Genomic DNA, 23,831 nt, shown 5'->3' with positions numbered 1-23,831 from the left:
ATAAATGATGTCATCTTGGTGTACAAGCAGCAGGCAAAAATGGACAGGAAATTTGAGAATAGACAAATATATGGGCACTGAACGATATGTTGACAATGATCATTCATCACATGGTGTTTATATTGCATTTTGTTAAATATTTTTAGTTTAAGTATATATGATATACAAATCATGGCATGGGTTTTTTCTTCAGAAAATTAAGATGTAAACGCGTATCTTAGTGGCATTTTCCTGCAAATAATAAACAACATTTACAACTGCAAGAGTTCATCTGTTACAGTTTTTAGATTACAGACCCAAGACGTCCAATCTTAACTGTTTATGCCTGAGTTACAAAGGTTACATGATTACATACTTGGACGTACAAGTTAACATATGTCTTGCATTTTAAACACGATAAGACTTCCTAGTCTTACAAATGTATAATGTATACAAACAACGCCGCCAGCAACGGATATTCCTCGTTTCTATAACAATTCCGTATCATTTATTTGTACAGTATCTAAATTATAAAGATTACTAAAATTAAGATTCTAATCATATCTAAAAGATGGTAAACAAACCCAAAAAATTAGCCCTTTGTTCCAAGTATTTCCATACGAAATCGTGTCTAGAGACTCTCTACTGTGCTAATTGGCTACATAATCATATTTAAAGATTAACAGAACTTGTGAAAAATTGATTTGTATAACTATCTCTCTCTCTCTCTCTCTCTCTCTCTCTCTCTCTCTCTCTCTCTCTCTCTCTCTCTCGCTCTCTCCATTACATTCAATTATTCCATAATTTTTCTTACTTTACTTTCATACAGTTTGAAATATTGCTGAAAACAGAATATCACTGAACCTTGATTTTGTCAGGTACATTAAGGTGGTATTGTGGCTTAAAACAGATTACCACATCCATTGTCAATAAGGAACCTTTAACTCAGAACATTTTTAATTACCGTTATACAGTACAAAAATGATTTTCAAAGTGTTTACCCTGTCATATACTCCATTATAACATTCTCAATACTCCATTAACACACAAGCATTCCATCTCTCTGTCTCTCTCTCTGTCTCTCTCTCTCTCTCTCTCTCTTTCTCTGTCTCTGTCTCTCTCTCTCTCTCTCTCTCTCTCTCTCTCTCTCTCTCTCTCTCTCTCTCACGTTACGAGCGGTAATGTCTCATATCCGCCTGCTACGATCTGATTGAACAGGAGTCGGTCAGTTACATTGAAACTCTTATGTAGTTAACGCCCATTTAAAGATTCTACGTAGTTAACAGTACAATGAACACATTGTGCATTTTTGCTCATGTGCTGTCTTAAACAAGATAATTGTTATTAAAATTATGATAATGAAAGTTCAAAAATTAATATGATGAGAAAACCCCATCAGAATAAACAAAATGATGTTGTAACACAAAAATATTCTTCATCGCATATGTCACCACAAATTCAAAAGGGGGAGTAAATTAAAAGAGATATACAGTCATGTGACGTTCAATAAAACTTTATAAGCCAAGTCTTCCTCTTTATTACACGCACATCCTTTTTTCTTGGATCAGTGTTGCATTCATGGTCGATGATTGTTGTAGACACAGAGACTAAAAGACTGTTACTAGTTCGTGTTTGTGCTTACCAACTAAGTAAATGTGATTAAGTTGCCCATTAAAAATAAAAATGTACTCAATATAACCACATCCGCTTCAAAGAATATAGACGATGATGTGAATATAAGTATCGAAGAAGGAATTGGAGATGATTCAACTTTTGAAGAAACTACTTTACGACTCCTGTATATTGAAACAACTTTTGAAAAAGTGTTTGCTTGTGCTACTTTTACTATTGCATTCTTTGGGGTCCTTGGGAATCTTGCTACAATATGTAAAATCATACGCGATCCCAAATTCCATACTCCGACATTCGCCGCGATCGGGCTGTTAGCTTCTGCAGATTTTCTGTCTGTCACATTCTTAAGTTTTATGAATTTGACAATTAACCTTTTTGACATTTTGACATTTGACATTAACCTTTTTGGTTATTTCATATCGGACATTGTTTATCTCAGTTCTTATCTTCATGTGTGTTTACTGTGCGCTGTAAGATATTTAATCACAGTGTACCCCCTATAAAGCAGACGACATATCATTGTAACAGCGGTGTGTCTGTGTTCACTCACAATATGAATATCAAGCGGAATAGGTTGGGTTGCAAGAAACTGATGAAAATATTAGGTACAATAACTGTTTGAACGATTATTGTCGATACCTTTATACTGTTAATAGTTTGTTCTATAATTATCCTGTTACATGTAAAAAAAAAATCAGAACATTACGACATTCTCTTGCTGTAACAGATCAAACACAAAGAAGAATGAAAATTGTTGTCACAGTGATCATTAGTATAATTATTATTTGTATTGTTTCGCTTGTCTAATATCGTAACCGATATACTAGTTTTGATGTTTGTATTTCGAGTGTCTTCTTCTCCATCATATAAAACACGTCTTTACAATTTCTATATTTATACTTTCATTGGATGCTTAAACTTTTCCTGGTACCCTTGTATACTATTTCTTTCACAATTTATCAAGAGCGTCTGATCTGATATTATATATCCTTGATCTGATCATTTAAAAGATATTGATTTACACAATATTGATCACTTTGTTTTTAAAATAAAATGAAATGATTGAGATATTTACCTTTCAAAAAAAAATTTTTATAATATAATAAAAGAAAAGTAATTTTTTCCATAGGGAAAACAATAATCATAAAGGAAATTTGAAATTTTCCTGTTGGAATACAAGAACTTCCAACAGGAATTTCAGTTCCGACAGGATTTGATAAAATCCGATAGGAGATATTAGTTTCCTATAGGAAAACTGCCTGTTTGAATCAAATTCCCATGGGAAATACCATTCTCCTACAGGAAATATAATTCCTCTAGGATTTTTAGAAAATCTTATAGGATTGTCAATATTTCCTGTAGGAGAACATTTCACCTATGGGAATTATCATTTTCCTATTCGATATTAATTTTTAAAGGTAAATATCTCACCTGTCAGGTGAAACACACTAAAAACAAAAGTGGTAATATATTTTCTAGACAATGGTCTATCATATTGTATGTATGAATTTTTCCGAAAATGCCTTTTAAGCGGATGCAAAAAATGCCACCTTGGCACTGGCATAATTATCCGGCACAGTGTTACATAACTGTTTACTAGTTTAGATGAAACACTTAACAAAGTCTATCAAACATGTTAAAACATGAATTGTTTGGACTCTTCCGGTGAGTACTGGAAGTGACGGTTGACAAAATAAAATCTGTTGAACACATGTTCAATCAAATGTCTATCATTTATTTTAAAAAATCGTGTCTCAATCACTGACAGTGACTAAAATCTCACGAATTTTAATTCTTTGAATAGGAAATTACCTAAAATATATGATATATCTCACTGGAAGTAAAATATGTTTGCTTATATATCATTGTCTAATTAATTTTATAAGATTGTATACTGATATATTCATTCCATGAAAAAAATATGACCGGAAGTTGCAACGAATCAAACAAAATAATGTTAACAATAATGCTTACTCACGGCTATCAAAGTTTGGTTGTTTAAGTCGTCAACGTTTTCGACATCTCGAGGAGTCATTAATTTTTTGTCTCTTGCAGGAAACAGACAAAAAGGAATGCTCAGTGAAAATAACAGTTAGTATTTTTTGAAGATTAACAACTGTCCTTTATCAATTTTCAAATTTACTAAAACTGTTAAAGAAAAACTATTAAACTTTCAAACAACTTGATTTGTTTGAACCCTTCTGGTGAGCACCGGAAGTCACTTCACTGTCACAGTTGATAAAATGAAAGCATTAAAACGCATTTTCTATCAAATGTCTATCATTCTTGTAAGTTTCGTATCTTTGTCACTTGCGCTTTCTGAGATCTTGGAGGTATAATATTTGCTTTGAAAAACGCTATTTGAGATATTTGCGATATCTCATCGGAAGTAGATTTTTTTTGTTTATTTAACATTGGATAGATGACATATGTAAGAATTAGTACTTATACTTCAATTCTATAACAAATAAATTAAATGCAAACAAAAAATTAATTGCTTCCGGTGACGACCGGAAGTTATGACGAACATAACAAAATAATTTATAGACATCTACAAGTATAGGTCTATCATCCTAAAAAGTCTGAATGCTCAAGTCCTCACCATTTTTGAGATTTCAATGTCACAAGCTTTTGTCGTGGGACAAGAAATTTTTGAAAAATGAAAAAAGCAAATGCAGAGATAATTATTTTCTATCATTCCTGCAAATTTCAAGAAAACTTGACCTCCTATCGATACCTGCCAGACCCTGACAAGTTTACAAGGTACACAGAACAAAAAGCAAGTCTTCTGACAAATAGAGATTGTATTATGTCAGATTACATCGATTCAAGTATACAGGATAAACAAAATTCAGTGTTAAATTGTTGATATTAGACAGTCATTATTTTGAGAGGGTGATAATCTTTTCAACATTGTTTCTTATATGAAAGACAAGCTTTCTACTGAGACAGTGTTTGCAAACGCAGCCATTGCAGGATTTCCTTCGTTACAGAAAACAAAGCTGAATATATGTCATAATACCTTTATAATAGGACTTATGAAAATAAAGATACTTGTTTTGTAAACAACAAAACACGTTTGTCAGACAGTATGTAGTTCATATGGTTTTAATATATCAATAAGAAAGCAAAACTTCTTTTGATACACGTCTTAATAAACATTGAAAATCAAAAGTGCAGTTTAGAATTCAACTAAGTGTTTACGAAACAAGACTTTAATCAACAACATATGATACATTAATACAATAAATTATATGTACACAACATACATATCTAATAATATGTCGTCTTAAGAGATATTTACACCTTCCTTTACAACTCTTATGATATATAAACAGAAATTGCAGAAAAAATATGAATATAGCTAAAGTGTCGAAAGGTTATTTTTGTATAAATAAAAAAGAATATATGAGCGTAAAAAAAGGACTGTTCAAACCAGAAATATCATGTGGAAGTTGAATATAAAAAAAAAGTTATGCCATATGTGTCCCAAGTCCGATGCAAAAAGCATGCTTCGATGAGTGTTTCAAAACAATATTAATTGTATTGCTGCATTATATAAATTAATTACAGAAATCAACGAAATGGAGATAGTCTGCCCCGCAACAAAGGCACTCGGTTCTACCGGGCATTATCTCCTGGTTTATCTCGTGCATCTTCAGGACAAGGTACATATGGCTGACCTACAGGTTTCAAATCTGAAACTGACGGAGTAAAGCACACCTGTTCCACAAAAGCAACCCTGTAAACTCGCTCAAAATTATTCCCCTCCTCCAGCTGATGATTCACTCCCACCACTCCATATCCATTGGCAGTGTGTGCGCCTCCTCATGCAACAACTCCCTGGCACCCTTTATCCCTCGCATTTCTCGTTGTATTTTTCGTTTTCAGATAAATAACAACAGATGACAATTTCACTAATTATGCATTTCCTTTGGAACTACTTCTTTTCAATGTCCTCACAAGTTGCAAAAAGGCTTTTTCTAGGGAGAAAGCTATAAATATATGTAATGAGCACATTTTCTTCTGAAGCAGTGCACTGTTATTCACACCAACATCATTTACATTTTGCTGCACCGAAGCTTGACATTTATTTATAGTTAAATCGAGCATTTTTAAAACACATGTTGATTGTTATTTCTTAACAATCAAGTCAAGAAGTAACACACTATCCGGTTTCTAGATTTTATAATTAGCTGGATAATTATCTGGACAAAAATGTGACATTCAATAAAATTACGTAAAGAAATATCTTTTGTAAAATATAAAACCATTTTTACTACATATGTTCGAAGCGTAATAATAATATAAGTAATGTGTACTCTTCATTCCCCCCGAAATTAACCGATGATCAGACAATCAAGAAAAACAAGAAAATATACATCTAGACACAGAAGAATACAGTTGACTCAGAAAGAGTTAATTAGTTTTTTTTTTTTAAATTTAAATTTTAACAGAAGAGATTGAGTTAAAAGTTTCATAAAAAAGCACGAATGTGTATATGTGTGCAGATGATATCCGGTTGTTTGACGTTCATGCTCCGAGTGACGATAAATTTGCTAGATAATATTCGTAATGTACACGTGTGCATCGATTAAAGATCAATAAAAATGATCCTTGAACTATTGTTCATGAATATTTTTGATTTTCTTTTATAAAGAATCTTGAAAGAACACCACATGTACAAAACTCAATATCTTAGATTCCCGAAATTTGAGACAATCTTACACATATTTTGCATCTCCCGTATCTCTACGTGCAGGTGTCACTACATTATATATATATATATATATAAATATAAATATATATATATATATATATATATATATATATATATATATATATATATATATATATATATATATATATATATATATGTATGTATGTATATATGTATATTTGTTTTATAAATAAAATACAATAATAATAGCCAATTAAATTCTAAAATGATTAAGTTTATTAAAAAAATAACAATAAATAGAAAAAGAGGCTTTAGGTGATGTGTACGCAAATTCGACGACAACGGATCATTTTGATATGGGGTTACAAATTTATTAGAGAAAACATGAATGTTTAGTGCATAAAAATGTAACGTTAATGCAAATAAGTATAAATGAAAAGAAGTAACAACTTATGGATTGTTTTGAATAAGACAGATTCATTATAAAATAATGTTACACTTCGTATTAAGTTTACGTAAGACAATTCATTATATTGTAGACTTAATCACGCATAACTTAAAGATGCATCTATACTTATAAATTAAGACATTTTGAAAATAAAATACAAAATGACTGCACCAGAGTAACATCTTTTGTGTTTCAACACATGTGAGGTGATGTCTGTAAGGTATAATTGAATTTTAACTGATAAGTTATAATTGTGAAATTATTTTTCCATAAACAAGCCCGAAGTAGCAAAACTGAGAGTAAAGTGGTGGACAGCTTTTGGTGGATCAAGGTCAGATGTAGTTTGCATCCAAATATATGCTTGCAATGAAAAAAATTGGAATGATTACGTAAAGAACAAATATATTAACTAGTAACTTATTTAGAGTACTCTCAGAAGTTAAAATTTAACAGATGTTGAAAAAATAAAATGTGCCATTCCGTTTCTTGGTTGTGCAGTTTTAGTTTTGATGGATAGAACGACCCCTGGTGAGAGAATGGGATAGAACTTTCCAGGACGGGGTAACCAATTACACGGCTAAATCTTCGGATTTATTCTTTGGATAAGACAACTTTCGTTTAAATCTGCAAATAGATGCATACTCTTGCATGCATATTCTTAAAATTCAATACATCATTATACCACAAAAAATAGAAGTAAACTTTTGATATAACGTTGTAAACTATGATCAGATTGGGTTATGCATAAAACGAGACAATTGGTCTGAATTATGGGAGATGGGAGGGGTTGACACCCTTCCCAAATGTTTTTTAAACTTATTTTTTCTGAAATCCTTATTTGGCACAGTGATAAAAATTACAATGTAATTGATATATTTACTATACATTTTTTACTGTTTTGTGGTGTTGTGTAAAATTCACCATTGTTTGGTTCACGACTCCGGAAGTCTCATCGGAAGTCTCATAAGGTTACCTGGGGTTGTGAATCCCAAACCATGGTATAATTAACACAACACCACAATACATTTAAATATGTATGTTATATATGTTTAAAGCTATGATTGAACTATGAAATGGTTCTTTTGATCCGATAGTATTTTTAATTGACATCGCTATACATTTGTCTTAACGCAAAATAAAAATATCCCATTGATGGCCCTAATGTCAACATTACTATCCTTGCATCATTTTCAGAAAATGTGCCAATGTTTGTCACCCGATGGACTAGCAGTAATGAAAAAAATGACAATATCAAACCGTAAACCATCTCAAAAATCTATAAAAGGAAATGCAAATTCAAATCAAAGCAACACGGACCTCCAAAAAGATAGAGGTAGGATCAGGTGCCTAAAAGGAGTGAGCATCCTCTGCTGGCCGGTCACACCCGCCGTGTGCTCTTTGTCGTAATCGGGAAAAAACACGAAAAAGTCCCTGGACTGTAGATATATCGAGTCGACTTATGAATGAAAATAATTCACTAATTGCAGTAAGACTGGTCAAATTGGCATGATGTTAAAAATTGATAAAGATAAACTTGGATATTGTGTCTTAAAACATCTTAAGCCATGCAGCAGACAAAATTTAAAAAAAATATGTTTAACAGAAGACGACGTTGTTTCAGAGTTTTGGAGGTTTCATGGATTTTAATTTAGATTCATCGGACGAACCTGTGTCACTTTTGAAACCCCGTTAACGACGGTGATTGAAATTGATCCAGGCAATTCCACCAAACACGAAGAAATGTATGCCAAAGCTGTCGAAGGACCCCCTAGATGCGCTGCTGGTGAAGTTATACCAGAAGTAGCGATGTTTACCGCGGAGAAGGCACCCGCGTCTCTTATTTGGAATGATATAGAAACAGAGGGAGATGGAATTTTTTTTTGTATAAGCCCAAATGCGGTGAAATTTTTGCAAAACATAACAGTTTCCTGATCGGTGGAATTTATTGTCATATTGCAATGAGTAAAATATTATGGCATTTTTGAAAGATTATTGAATGGTCGCTTAAATACTTACATTTATATTACGTACTATAGTGATACCCTGTTTTGTATTTAAAAGAAGGTGTTTTGCATTAAAATATGTTGTCATGAAATGCTGTTGCTGTAGATTTATTTTCACGATTTTCCATTATTCCATATTGATAGCTTCAGTAACCCATATCGGATAATTTCTATGCGTAGAGTTTTGACTTATTTATACACATGCGCCTTTAACTTACTAGGGACAATGGAAGCATCCTAGGTTGATTTGACTTAAAGCAATATGAGCTGTAATTTTTAGAATTTTAATTTGCTGCAAAAACCTCCTGGTATTATAAGTATGCATATAGATTAAACTTTAATAAGATTTTTAAAAACTCATTAATTTTTGTAACTGGATCGATTTATCATCTAAGAAATACATAACATATGAATATGTGTACAAGGCGACAATAATTCATTTTTGCTTCAATTAAGGCTTCTTAACGACCTTTTCCACCAAAATATTGCTAACAGAAATTTAAAAGCCATGATATGTATAGTCTTTTTAGTAGAAAATAACATTTTCGTAATAAAACCCCATAAAAATTGCAGTTCATTTTGCTTTAAAGAACGAAATAAAGCGATACGACACTATAGATACCTCTTTTCATTGTTTTGAAGTAATATCAAAAGCATATTGCAAAAAAAATTAAGATTTTGTTCACCCCTTTCCGCTCCTTTAAATACCCAGCCATGCAGTACGTGTATTGATCCACTAATTAGTTTTTGTTCAAATATAAAAAAAAATCAATTCCCGCGCTTGTGCGGGATATTAGAGAGAGAGAGAGAGAGAGAGAGAGAGAGAGAGAGAGAGAGGGAGAGAGAGAGAGAGAGAGAGAGAGAGAGAACAGAACATAATTTTTGTGCTAATTATAATACTTAAATTGAATGTTTACCACTGAAATCCAATTGTTATGCTTTAGGTTTCTATCGTCTGCCATTTAGCCGGGTTTTTGTTTCAGGATTCCAAGTGTTAGGCCTGTGAAATAGAATAGTTCACACGATGCACCGCGTGCTACTTGGCCCCTCCTACATAATTAAGCTAAAAGAAAATTATCGAAAAGGAAAAATTTCCAATTTAATTTTTAAAAACAATTTTTAAATAAGTGTTCCATTTTGTAACTTTTCAACAATTATTTCCCATCGACTTCGTGCTTTTACTCATGTACGGGATAACAGGGTTCCTATTCATCTCTGTAGTATTTATTGTTTGATAAATTCTTGCATGCAATATATTCATCAATTTTAACGTTGTGAATAACTAGGTATTTTATCGTGTCCTCTTTAAAACAATTATGTGAGTGAATAGGTAAATGACATGTATCATGGTAAGTAACAACAAATACTTTAATAACTAGAGTTTAAAAAAAAACCTGTCAATTTATACACTCAGTCCATCGGACACATATACTAATTTCATTATTTGTACACTGTTCAAGAATATAATTCAATCAAATACCAGTGAGTACAGTATAGTACATGTTCATATATCGCTCAGTTGGATTACAGAGGTTAAAAAAATCCTATTAATTCATACACCCAGTTCATCGGTCACATAAATTATGTTCACTTTAACAAAAAGTTGCCAACATTCTGAATAGCCTGCTAAATCATATGCATGCAGAACAACGCCCAACAAAATGATAAATATCGTCACACTGTGCATACCCAATGTTGTATATCTTAAAAAATATGTTACACAATGTTATTCCAGGTAAGAGAAGCGATGGCGAGTTAGTGACCAGTGTGCAGGAAAACATAGAATTAATATATGATTGAATAAAAATCTGTATCAAATGATTTTATATCAGGTTATTTCAAAACTTAATTTATTTCTCCTCTTGTCATTTCTGCATGTGTTTTTTTAAAGTATTTATTCACCAGCGGAATTTAATAAGCCACAATTATCATAAGTTTATTACTAATGAAAAAATGCTTGTCAATATAGCAACTGGCCAAAAATCAAGACACCGAATTCGGAAAAAAAGAACTAAGCCGGAACGATTTTCTTAGCAATTTTGAAATCTCCAGTAGTGGATATTATCATAAAATAGGGATATTAAGCTAGAATAAATTAAATATAATAAGATATTGATTTTCATTTAATATTTTCAATTCCACATCTGCTCTCTCAGAATTGAACCCTTATTCAATTTTAGAAATTTGAAATAACATTCATTTAAAACGATGCAAGCGAAATATAGAGTTTGCAGTTGTCTAGGCCATGAGAGGAATGATGTTTTAATCCAAAGATTATCTTGCCTAGTTTGTCAAAAACGCATTGATCACGTAAGAATTTATTGATCATGTAAACTTGATTTTTAAAAAATCTAAAACCATTCAGGGAGAGGGGATGGGGTGTAGTTATTTCTATAATATGAAAACGAATAACCTATGTGTTGAAATCCCTGTAATTTTAAAAGTGTAAAAATTTCTAATTTGAAAATACAGTGTCTAGTAGTGTTTCATTTTCGAATAAGTTTTTAATTCAATCTCGTAAACCAGTTCATTCTATACGAAAAACAATCTGAGGAAAACAAACACAAACTTAACCTAACAGAATAAGAACAAAAAAACATAAACACATTTTTTTTCAAAATGTTGGATCTTTCCATTATGCATTATATTTATTTGTCGAACAAAACCAAAACAATGCTCCATATAATAACAACACGTCAAACAAGTAAGCAGTGTGATTTTTCAGCTCAGGTTGAATTGATTTGTCAGAAAAAGCAGATCTTTACCTATAAATACTTATTATGCATGTGCCAATATAAGATGACGTTAATGATAATGTTCTCTGCTATATAATTCTATACAAGAGCTCTTTTGATCTACATATGCTAAAACAAACTATATAGAAATTGACAACCGATTCCTCTTATTGACTGTCTAGATTATTCAAACATAACGTTAATTCCTTCAATCATTATATGTCATACATTCAATAAAAAATAATATTCTGATCATTTATATAATAAGTTGATGACAGACAAATCCCACGATTTCTGAACAGTCCAGAAATTAATCCTCTACAAACATAAATAACTTCTATAGTACATTTTTTGCGATTAATTCACAGAGACTCCAAGTTGTTAATTTTTCTTGGTTAGCCATGAATATCACTGTTTCTCGGCATTGCACCTCTCCTTGGCAGTGGCATAGATACGTGCATTCCTTTTTCTCAGGAATTTTATTTTCAGATAGCAGCTCACAAAATGTCACATGACCGCTAAATCCACCCGATGAACTTGCTGTGGATACCTTCGAACAAAAGAGATAGTGCATGGCTGTTAATTAGGCGGAACGAATTTATGTAAGGTGTGTCATGTATATTTGTTTCATCACATTTAATTGATTAACAACTAAATGAAAATTTACAAATTCTTTGTTAAAATTATACAAGTTTTGAAAATAAGAATTTACTACCCGAAAAAAAAATGTACATAATTTTCTGTTACAAATATACAAGTTTTAAACATTAGAGTTCACTATCTAAAATAACAAGAGGCCCATGGGTCACATCGCTCATCTGAGGAACAATAGGTACACTTAAATCAGCTTAATGGAGTCATAATACAAACTATCTGGACAATGTACAATAATACATGTAGATCCTGTATAAATAAAATCCATTTTCACCTGGATATTCTTATGTTTATAATCATTAGTCCCTTTTCTAACAGGATGATTTTATAGTTATATCATATGTTAAGTATTGCAATTCTCAAAAAGATCCTTAACAATAGTTTATATATTGGATATAAACCTACATCAAACTCTGAACCTTCTTGTGAGGCCAAACAATTGTCCTGGGGCCAAAGTCTTAACAATTATACAAAATCATCTGGCTGATTAGTTTCTGAGAAGAAGATTTTTAAAGATTTCCTCTATATATTCCTATGTTAAACTTCAATCCCCCAATGTGGCCCCACCCTACCCCCTGGGGGTCATGATTTTCACAACTTTCAATCTGCACTACCTAATGATGCTTTCACACAAGTTTCTGCTTTCCTGGCTGATTAGTTTCTGAGAAGATTTTTAAAGATTTCCTCTCTATATTCCTATGTTAAACTTCAACCCCCTATTGTGGCCCCATCCTACATTGTACCCCCGGGGGTTATGATTTTCAAGACTTTGTATCTACACTATCTGAGCATGCTTCCACACAAGTTTCAGCTTTCCTGGTCTTATGGTTCATGAGAGGAAGATTTTTAAAGATTTACTTTATATATTCCTATGTAAAATTTCGACCCCCGATTGTGGCCCCACCCTACCCTCGGGGGTCATGATTTTCACAACTTTGTATCTACACTACCTGAAGATGCTTCCACACAAGTTTCAGTTTTCCTAGCTGATTAGTATCTGAGAAGAAGATTTTTAAAGATTCCCTCTATATATCTATATGTTAAACTTCAACCCCCATTGTGGCCCCACCTACCCCCGGGGGTCATGATTTTCACAACTTTGAATCTACACTATCCGAGGATGCTTCTACACAAGTTTAAGTTTTCCTGGTTTTATGGTTAATGAGAAGAAGATTTTTAAAGATTTACTCTGTATATTCCTATATAAAATGGAAAACACTGGATTACCGTATCGAATTTATACAATTATACACAAACAGTTTGTTAAATATTTAAAATTCTAAATTGATGTCTTATGATTTGAGATTATTCACGTAGATAATATAAATTGAAATAAAATAATTTAAGGCAACTTTACAAAACAAAAAGGTTTTAAATGTATTTATTGATTTTTAACGGATATTAAGGTGGCATGAGATACCTGATTGCATTAATGTATATTAAAGTACATTTGAATTAAAAGACATTTACTCTTTTAAATCAAGAGGAGTTCAAACTTGATACTACACAAAATTGTAGTCAATGCTCTAAAACATTGCGATACGCTGTTAGATGGCAATTCCGGGGGAAAAGGCTTATGAAATGATGCTTGATTTTATTGCTTATTTTTATCAGAAGTACGTCATAATACGGAGGTGTCCCATTATACCTTGCACTTCATTGTGTACGATAAGGGAAAGCAAATAGGGCGAGTAATGACATTTCTTAGAACGTACAATCTTGACCAAGAAGAAATAAAGTTTACCATACTTCCTTATTTCCCACTGTTTAATAATTTTAAAGCTACAATGTTTACATTGAAATGATGTCTGATAAACATTTTTAATAATTTGTTGTAATGGTAAAGAGTAGAAAGAAGATGCTGAAACAAGTTGTGCAACATTTTTTTTTAATTTTAATATAAAAAAAAAAACAAAGAGACTTGGCTGAGCTGTAAATTTTACTGACCTGTAAAATTTTCTGTCCATGCTTTTGGCATGCTATGTATTCTCCAATAATTGTAATATTGTAGGTCGCAGGACTTATTTGCAACCATGCAGTATTAACCTTCATCAATAGCAAGGGCGGTGTGTTCTCTAATACTGGCAGGCGAATACATGATGAGTAGTTTTTGTCGAACACATTATAAAGTTCAGATAAGATTGTTCCGTTTGTGTCTTGAAATATCAATGGTATATTTAGTTGGATCATGTGTTGGACGACTTGATTGTTGGTTTCAACAATCACCAAATGATTATCTCCTATGTTTGCAGAATGCATACTAAGTTTTATACGATAAATAACATAACCAGATGTTTCTGGCCAAGAGTTTAGAAAGGTCATTCTCACAATTGCTATATTCTGAATGCCGGAGAAACCAGTTTGGTAATCTGCATAAATTATGTTGCAACGTATACCGTTACTATCGTCATGCTTCGTTATTGACTGTATTACAAGAGCGGGGTCGTTGTTTTCCACTTGCGCCCTAGTAGAAATATTCATATAAAAGACGCCTGAAGGGAGATTTAGAACTATGACCTTTAGAAATATAGATATTTCACTATAGGGGTATATTTCATCCAGATCTTCTCTGTATAAGTCGACGGTATATCTAAACGTTTCCTAGAAAAAAATGCATTTATAATACAAGACTTACAAAAATTAAAAACAAGGTATTGCTTGACTGGACCAAAGATGCAAAATATGGTGAAATATGGGTTTATCAACTTTTTCAATGACGTCGCGATGTTCTGTTTTATAATTCATCAGTAAATGTTGGATACTTCATTTAAGCTCTGTGTATAATAAAATTTATTAAAAATAATACGCAATCGATTTTTTGTCATGAACTTAAGATCTTACGTTTGTAAATGATTCCTTTGGAGTCAAGATGACAGTAGTATTCCACAGATTGATTTTATCGATTAGAACACTTATCCTAAAGGTATAGTTGACATCAAGAAGGGCAGATTCCGAAAGAGTTGCTGATGCCAAAAACTCCAAAATATCATCGTCTGTTGTTTCATTTGTGTAATAATATTCTAAAATCCCATAAACAAATTATCATTTAAAACCACCAATTACAGAAGCAGCCTAGCAAATTAAATGGAAGTTCGCCAACCTCTTGATTGATATACAACGAACTTTATATTTTTTCTCAATCGTACACGAGATTATATTGCAGTTATTCAAAAGTAGCACTGAACGAGTTAAATTTTCTATAAAAAAAAATGTTGGACAATGTGTCTCCATTACCTCGGTTTACCCACTGTTTTGATAAGGTGTGTGTCAAGGCTTCAGGACTTATGGCCATGTGACTGCATGCATCGATGGCGTACGCCGACTGTGCTCCCTTCCCACAAGAAAAGGACGATTAGGAAAAAGAAAGGAAAATCGATATTATTAGTAAGTGAACTGATTAAACGTACAATAAATTATTACCGAGAAATTTAAGTGAAGAACAATTATATGCATTTAAAAATTTATTCAAACTGATTTTAAAATAAAGCATGGATAATTCTAGAATTTTGAATCGCTAATTGCGTGGACCCTGAGGTCCACGCAGAAAATATATAAGCGAGGTTAAACCGGATGCTATGGGGAAAATTCAGCCTGCGCATGAGCTAGCCTGGTTCCTGTGCGTAGTGGGTAGCTCAGGGAACCAGGCTAGCACACGTTTATCTGAATCGGGATTCCGTGCCATATGCACACATACGTTCAAAGGCGCTGTAATTGTAAAGTTGTCGGTAAACAGTACAGAAAAAAGCATTCCTTTTAAAGAAATGATTGGCATGTGATATGAACTATCAATATTATGAGATAAGTTAATGTTATGCCGAAACTACAACATGCATCAATTAGCATAATTTGCAATGTTTTGTTGTTTTCCGAACACACATGTAAGTTAACATTACTTTTATATAGTAGGCGAGGCTAGAGAATTTCCCGATTAAATTTTTTTAAGCATTTAAGTATGATTGAATAATTATGTCACTGTATAAAAGTTTAAATCTCAAGAAAAAAGCAAAATATGCAATTTTTAATTTACACAAAGCTGTCACTGCATAGTTAACAAAGTAGTGCGAATCGTAATGTGTGCGCAAATAGTAGAATTCACCGAATGCCTGATACTATACATGCCTGATACTATACATACATGTATACATAATACAACGTACAAATTTAGTGGTTAAAAGCAGAGGGCTAGAGTCGGTGGAATATCTGATAATCTTAAGGCTTTCATGTTTTCGTTGGAAACACATGCAAATGGTCCACGTATTGTAGTCCTTTTTTAAAGGACAGCAACTTGTATTATTTTAATAAACGATAGACATTAATATTCTATGGATATACTGTGTACAGATTTTATGTCAATGTATCTCAATACTTAACGCAATCAAAATAGTGTGTTACGTGAAGTGAAAGATCTCACTATCAAACCACCTTTTATTATGGTTAGCCAGACTCTGCTGAAAGCAGAGTCCTGGCTACAGGCAGGCAAATCGCCAATGTTACTATAAATAGCACAAATAAACAAAAAAAACAAAAAGCGTCAAGGTAAAGCTTCCGCTATACCAAATAGTTACACAAAGAGCCACGTTTTGTCCAAAGTGTTGGCATTTTGTTTCTCTTTTTTTTGAATTTCGAATGAATTGTCTATCTTTTTTAGTTTTCTTATTCATAACGTGTTTTTAAAACATTACTATGCATTTTGGACACATACAATGCGCATGAATTTCCATGAACTACTTTGCTGCGTGATGAAGAAACGGGGATTGAATATATAATGCTTGTTGCAAAATTCAAGGCAGCAACTGTTAAACTGTTTAACTTCTACTAGACAGACATATTTTTTGTTTATAGCCGCTTACAAAATTTGGTCGCTCTCTGAAGCTTTGCCGACATTAAAAGCATGAGAGAGAGAGAGAGAGAGAGAGAGAGAGAGAGAGAGAGAGAGAGAGAGAGAGAGAGAGAGAGATTTTCAGTCTTTACTACACAATACGCATAAAGACACACCAAAAGAGCCCGGCTTTCAGTACTTCAGTACTTTGATTTTTAAAATGTATTTAATGATTTGAATGTTGTATGTTACATGCATAATTGTCATCAAATTGTTTAAGGTGTTAAAGTTAATATTAATGAATACCTACTGGTAAAAAGTTAGATCCAAATTTTAACAATTTGTTATACAAAGAGACAACAGACAAATATGGCGTTTCAGATTCATCCGAAATGATGACTTCAATATGGGGACTATAGAGAGGAATCCAACATCTGAATTTGAATGTACTCCGTTTATATCTCTCAGCTTGGATTATATCCGGCACAGAAGGGAACAGTTCACAAGAAGCCGTTTTATTTAATTTCTGAAAGTAATAAAAATAGTGTTTCAACGAAAATATAAATCGAAAACTTTTTCAACTCTACACTGTACATGTAATTATGATATAATAGTCCAAAAATAACTCAATTAAAACAATTTAGAATTTGAATTTTCAAAAGAATCCTTAGTTAATAATTTTCAACTATAAGCAAAAATTCAAACCGGACACCTTTTTTGAAGGAAAAGAAATAATACTATTATTACCAGTCAAATATTGAACAAAGACGATCATTTGGAAACGAGTTGTATAAAAATCAAGCAATGGGAGCATTACCAAAACAGTTGGTATGACGGAAAAAGTAACTTGTTTTGAAATTGTAAAGTTATCTTCCAGTATTTCCAAAGACGCTGTTAAACTTATGTTTTCGACGTCCTTCAAATCATTTGCATTGTGTAGAAATATTGTGAAGTTGCATAAATCCTGTCGATTTTCCACATCGTTGGATTTCGATACGTTGATGAATTCGTGTACGTTGCCTAGCATTGGAAAGCGTGTAAACCCATACTATATAAAAAGACATAAACGTTTAGTTGTAACACTGCCAACATAAACAATTGTCCAAGTTTTACCTTCCGACCAACATTGTTGATCTGATCTAGAACAGGATGTCGCATTTTCATACTTTTTATATATTCACCTATACAAAAAGCTAATTAATCATCCAGATATAATAATTTCATTTTCTTTTATACTCTTCATACCTTCAATAGTTAACTATTCCTCATGGTTTATTGTTTTACATACATAAAACTCTGATGCACAATATACAACGAAATTTTTTAAAGATTGTATGATTGAAGATGTGATATAAAGTTTTAAATACCAATATTGATAAAATGATTATACTAACCCCAAGACCTTTTTTTTCCTTAATTTTGTATTCTTTTGAACTGTTAACTGAAGATCCGTGTTTGCACGACACATGTGTTACATCAAAGAATTGTCCTGGATTTGTGTCCTTTAATTTGATAGTAATGTTTTGGTAAACTCCCTCTGGATAAATCGCCACAACTGCAACATGAGCTCTCATTCCGACATACAGCTCTGGATATAGCTTATCATCAGGAAAGGTGTAAAGCTCAAATGTTACATTCTCTACAAACATTCAAAAACATTTGTGGTACTGTGAATGCTCCACAATTCACCAAAGTTATTTAAGAACCAGGCTATATTTCATGACTTTTACACACCCACTTATATTCCTAGGCACTTTGTCTAGTCTGCGTTAAATATAAAAATTACACTAGCTCTCATTCCGTTTTTTAGTTCTGGCTATAACTTATCATTAGGCAAGGTGTGGAACTCAAAGATTCATTTTCTACTAACATAAAAAAAAACCAATTTTGATATTGAAAATTGTTTATAGTTCACAACATAATCAATCTATGTATCTTATTGTAATTTAGGAATATTTGTATCCCAGGGTGTTTTCATAATACCGTATATCAGGTTTTTTCCGCGGGTATCCAATTTCCGCTTTGTTCGCGACGATTTTCGAATCGCGGAAAATATATCGGCGTAAATTTGATACAAAATGTTGTTCTTATAATATACTTCTCTCTTTCCTTATGAAGTGAACAGGTATGTAAAAGTACAATGAACTGTGTTCAGTAAGTTTAGAGTAGAAATTGCGGGATCGGAAGCAAGCGCAAGATAATAGGTGTGTACATGTAAGCCTCATAGTTTATTTAATAATCCATTGATAAACTAATTTAAACGGTCGCTTTTCTTGCGTAAACCGATGTCTAATTATACTTGAGTTACTGGTATATGTAACGGTACATGATCTATTTATCTATGACTGTTTGCGTCTCTGAAAATAATTATCGGTAATTATTTAACATTAAGGAAATCGTGTAAATGGTTTGTCCGAAATTTTTTTTTATTATAAAGAGCGGCAATTTAAAAAATTTTACCCTCTTACTTCACAGGGTTAACCAATCTTGAATTTTATTTTCACTATGACTTTGAAATAGTGAAAATTTGATTCGCATTAATTTTATATACCGTTCTAGGTTCTGAATCACGGAAAAAACATGACGCGGAAAAAAACCTGATATACGGTACTTCATCTATTTTCAGCTAAATAATAAAAGCCATCTTTCTTTCTAGATAGACTTTCAAATATCTGAGGACAATCAAAAGCATGCCAAAAATAAATCATAGAAGGAGCTCTTCAATTCAGTTAACTCCATGTTAACTGGAAGGTCTGGAAAGGTGACTGAATAGCATAACTATGTCATTCTGTATTATTTAAATAATCATTCAGACACATTTGAAATGACCAAAAGGCAGAACTTCATCCTGCAAATATTAAAAAAAAAAACAGTCAGAAAAATAATATCTAGTAACTCATTTATCAACAACCAGACTCCAAAATCTCTTCGACAAAATACCCGAACATAAATAGGTATAAAAAAGGAATTTCAGAAATTTAAACTACTTTCAAGAATTTGCAGAGAGTTCCGTTTTATGCAAAGACGATTTGTTTGTAGTAAGGGTAAAGAAGATATATTTCAAGTTTGCAATATTTAGTTGCCGAAAATGTATTATCTTTTACAAACAGAGTAATACGTTAACAATTTTCATACTTTAAATAATAATACACTTTTGTAACAAATTAAGTCCATAGGTTTGATACAGTTAAATAAAACATCGACTTAGAGGCGCTAAAAGAAACTTGCATTCACAAAATTTGGCTTATAAAGGCTTTATTTACTTACCGGCTGTTGATGAATCAATGTAAAGGATTTCTGTGGAAGAAAAAAGTGTTGATACATTCGATGCTAAAGTTGGAGTGATTGTCGGTAAAATATTGCTTTCCTCAGACATCATATAATTTGATGGAACTATTGCTTCCGTGTTTGAAATTGGAAAAGTAACAGAGGATATAGTGTCTTCATTCGATGCCAGGCTGTTGAGGATCGTTAACTCAGGGGTTGATGAAATATGGTCATTTCCCAACGACACACTGTCCTCTTTTAAAACAGAATTGTAGGATATGGTGGCAGTTAATATACTGTTCTCCAGCGACATTATTGTCAATGATGAAACTAATGCAATCGATGTCAAACTTGAGACAGTTGCTGAAGTTATACTGTTTTCCTTCAAGATTGCACTTTGAGATATATTAAGTTCAGCAGAAGTTAAAGGTAAGAAAATAGCAGTAGACATACTGTTTTCCTCTTGTTTCGTATAGATAGATGTCACTGGTTCAGAAAATGTTGAAAGTAGAACCACAGAATCCGTAGTATGTGTCGATACCACTCCAGCTACTGATGTGGCACGGGTAGACGTAGCTTCTATAGTTGATGGTGTAGATGTTGAGCTTTGGACAGTGGTCGTGGATATACTGTCTCCCTTAAATGTTGCACTGTCTGGTACAGCTATGCCATCTATCGCAATGGATGGTATGCACAGTGATAATTCCAAAATTGTTATATTTACTAAAATTTAAAAAAAACATACCAAAGCCCAGGAGGTTAATTCGAGATTTAAATTACGAAATTCAAGATTCGAAATTCGACATTCAATATCTAATCAATCAAATCATGGATCTGAAACCTATATCCTCGCAACATCAAATTGTTCTAAATAAAGATCATTCGTTACATTCTCTTACCTTTACAAATAAATAACTAAATTATTCTTATATTATGGTTAACTTAATCTTTTTTATAATTACCCTCACACACAGTATGAACAATCATATTATTGATAACATTATGTGCTTCGCGAATCTAGGTGCTTTTATTTTGCCCTGTGTGTATTCTCCCCTGATACATTTTTACCCGTAGTATATTCGCCCTTATTACGTAAAAACCGGTTCAACAGTTAACTATCCAAATGGGAATAGTTTATTGTAGTGTACCACATTGCAATGGTCGTCCTAAGAGAGAGAGAGAGAGAGAGAGAGAGAGAGAGAGAGAGAGAGAGAGAGAGAGAGAGAGAGAGAGAGAGAGAGAGAGAGTGGGGGTACTCGTGTTAAATTCAAGTTTGATAGATATACAAGTATATTATATAGACGATAATTAGACCTTTCAAAGGAAAAGGGATAGGAGGTGGCAAAGGTAGGGTAGACCCCTACTATCAAGTTCTCTCTCTCTCTCTCTCTCTCCCTCTCCCTCTCTCTCTCTCTCTCTCTCTCTCTCTCTCTCTCTCTCTCTCTCTCTCTCTCTCTCTCTCTCTTTACACACTCTTTTTCAATTCGGTTCTGAGAATTAAGTGTTGCTTACAAGTCATGCTTGTATTTATTGTTGAAACCGGGGTGATAGTTTATAATCAGATTGAAATATATTTTAGATAATAAATTTTTTATGCACGGATCAAGAGGAGCGAATGTCAGGGGGTCTGGACACCCCCCCCCCCCCCCCCCCCGGGAAAAATTGAAGCTTATTAAATTTTCATATTAATAAAGTTATAGAAAATAGGCCTGCGAAAAATAATGATCCGCTTATGAAGCTCTCTGCCATAACGGCATTTTTATACAACAGGGGTGAATAAATCCCGAGTTTAAAGTATTGATGGTCAATATCCCAGGATTCAAACGTTTGAGATTAGAATGCACACATGGTGAACAAAATCACTAAGATCCGCAAAACACGTTACATAATAACTAGCTATGTATTGTTTAATTATATATCCTGTGTAAAAATGAATACGAATAATTATTTAGTTTGAGAAAACGTAGCATTTATTTGTACAAAAAGCATGTTTGAATGATTTTTATTAAAAAAAAAACCAATTTTAATATCGCTAGGATACCGGTTTTCATATTCTTAATTTGATTCTTAATTTGGATATCGAATTTTGAATATCGAATCTTGAATTTCGTATTTCTTATTTCGTATTTCGAAGATCGAATCTCGAATGAGCCTTCTGTGCTTTCGTTAAAATAGTACGTATCTCACACAAGTGTGTCACGGATGAAAATACGTTTAAGCATACAAATATTCAATCAAAACAGATTTATATTTATAAAATCCAATTCCGTGGTTTTAAACTACGCATATGACAATTTTTTTATGAGGAAAGGTTATTCGTTTATTACAAAATGTGTACAAATTTATAAACAAGGCTAGTAATTTCTCCATCGAACACAAAAACAGCAAGGAGACACTGTAAAGTCAGTAAATATGGCGCTCTACAGATGTTAGCGCTTGTGGTGCAACTGGACCGCTGCACTTTAATTTATAGTGCGCTGTGGCAACGCACTTTGAAAAAATTACGCACTTTGAAATATTTTTTCACAGTGCGTTAAATTTGGGATCAAATTAACTAACTTTGAAAACAAAATGCATTGTGTATTAAATTTTGGACGAAGTTAACCCTCTTAGAATTTTTTTTCAAAGTGCGTTAAGATGGTACATCAACATTTTTTAGTATCGACACTCTTTACGCACTTTGGAAAAATATGTATGAATCACAAAGTCTTAAATTTAATTTCTAATTTGTTGATAGTATGATGATTTTTTAACACTGGTGAATCTATACTTTACTGTATTTGAGAACGGGGATGGGATGGGGTGGAGGTTAACCAAGATACCGGTCAATCACCAGTGCATCATTTACTCATTTTTTTCTTCCAAAACATATGATATTCAGCAACTTAAATGCTTAAGAGCGGAAAAAGAAATATGCTCTGTTCAGACTGTTTTAAATTAAGTACATGAAGTGATATTGAAAAAAACGAGCTGGCCAAACAATATTATCTCCATTGGTATGTAAAAGAATCTATAAGAGTTTCAACATTTTGTTTTTATTTTCTAATCAAATAAATCACTTCAAAATAAAAAATAATTAAGTCAACAAACATTAAATTATTACAAACTTAAAAATGAGCATTAGGATGTAGTTTTTTCCCGCACTAATCTTCTAAAATATCATATTGTTTTTGATAAACATAACTAACGTATCCTTTTATCACATTATGTTTTTCTTGCATAGCTCAATATACCAGATGAAGAAGTAAATTTCTTGCATACTCAAAATAGAAAACGGCAGTTGCTTAGCAATGAAGTTTATGTCATATTTGGATTATTCAAATCTCCCGAATTGTTCTTTGTGTGTAAAATGTCGATAGTGTCTCATGAGAAAAAATTCTCATCTAGAAATTGTTTATCAATTTAGCTGAGAATTCTTTTTTTAAATTAAGCTACACAAGGTTAAAACAATCATTTATTGTATATAAAAGTATAAATTATTTTTACTAAACCCTGAACAATTTTTGTTCAAAGTGCATTAATATCAACGATATCAACGCACTTTGAAAAAATAAATTCTCAGTTCGTTGACTTGGTCCCAAAATTAACGCACAAATTTCGTAATTTTTCAAAG

General features: G+C 32.4%; 1 protein-coding gene and 1 pseudogene across 1 annotated transcript; one reads left to right on the top strand and one right to left on the bottom strand.

Annotated features, from left to right (window-relative positions):
* The first annotated feature begins 1,564 nt into the window (after window positions 1-1,564).
* Window positions 1,565-2,418, top strand: LOC128161015 (trace amine-associated receptor 8-like; annotated as a pseudogene).
* Window positions 2,419-11,681: 9,263 nt separating this feature from the next.
* On the bottom strand, window positions 11,682-20,920 carry LOC128160488 (uncharacterized). The gene is made up of 8 exons (XM_052823823.1): window positions 20,219-20,920; window positions 18,346-18,590; window positions 17,769-17,999; window positions 17,262-17,477; window positions 15,367-15,463; window positions 14,974-15,152; window positions 14,080-14,733; window positions 11,682-12,028 (listed from the first exon to the last, which is right to left on the bottom strand). Exons 1-8 carry the CDS (start codon window positions 20,667-20,669, stop codon window positions 11,816-11,818), a joined length of 2,286 nt encoding a protein of 761 aa, XP_052679783.1. The 5' UTR covers window positions 20,670-20,920; the 3' UTR covers window positions 11,682-11,815.
* Window positions 20,921-23,831: the final 2,911 nt, after the last annotated feature.

This window comes from Crassostrea angulata, chromosome 8, assembly GCF_025612915.1.
Source record: "Crassostrea angulata isolate pt1a10 chromosome 8, ASM2561291v2, whole genome shotgun sequence".
Classification (NCBI taxonomy): Eukaryota; Metazoa; Mollusca; class Bivalvia; order Ostreida; family Ostreidae; genus Magallana; species Magallana angulata.
The sequence above is the reverse complement of the archived record's forward strand: the minus strand, read 5'-3'. Positions and strand labels throughout refer to the sequence as shown.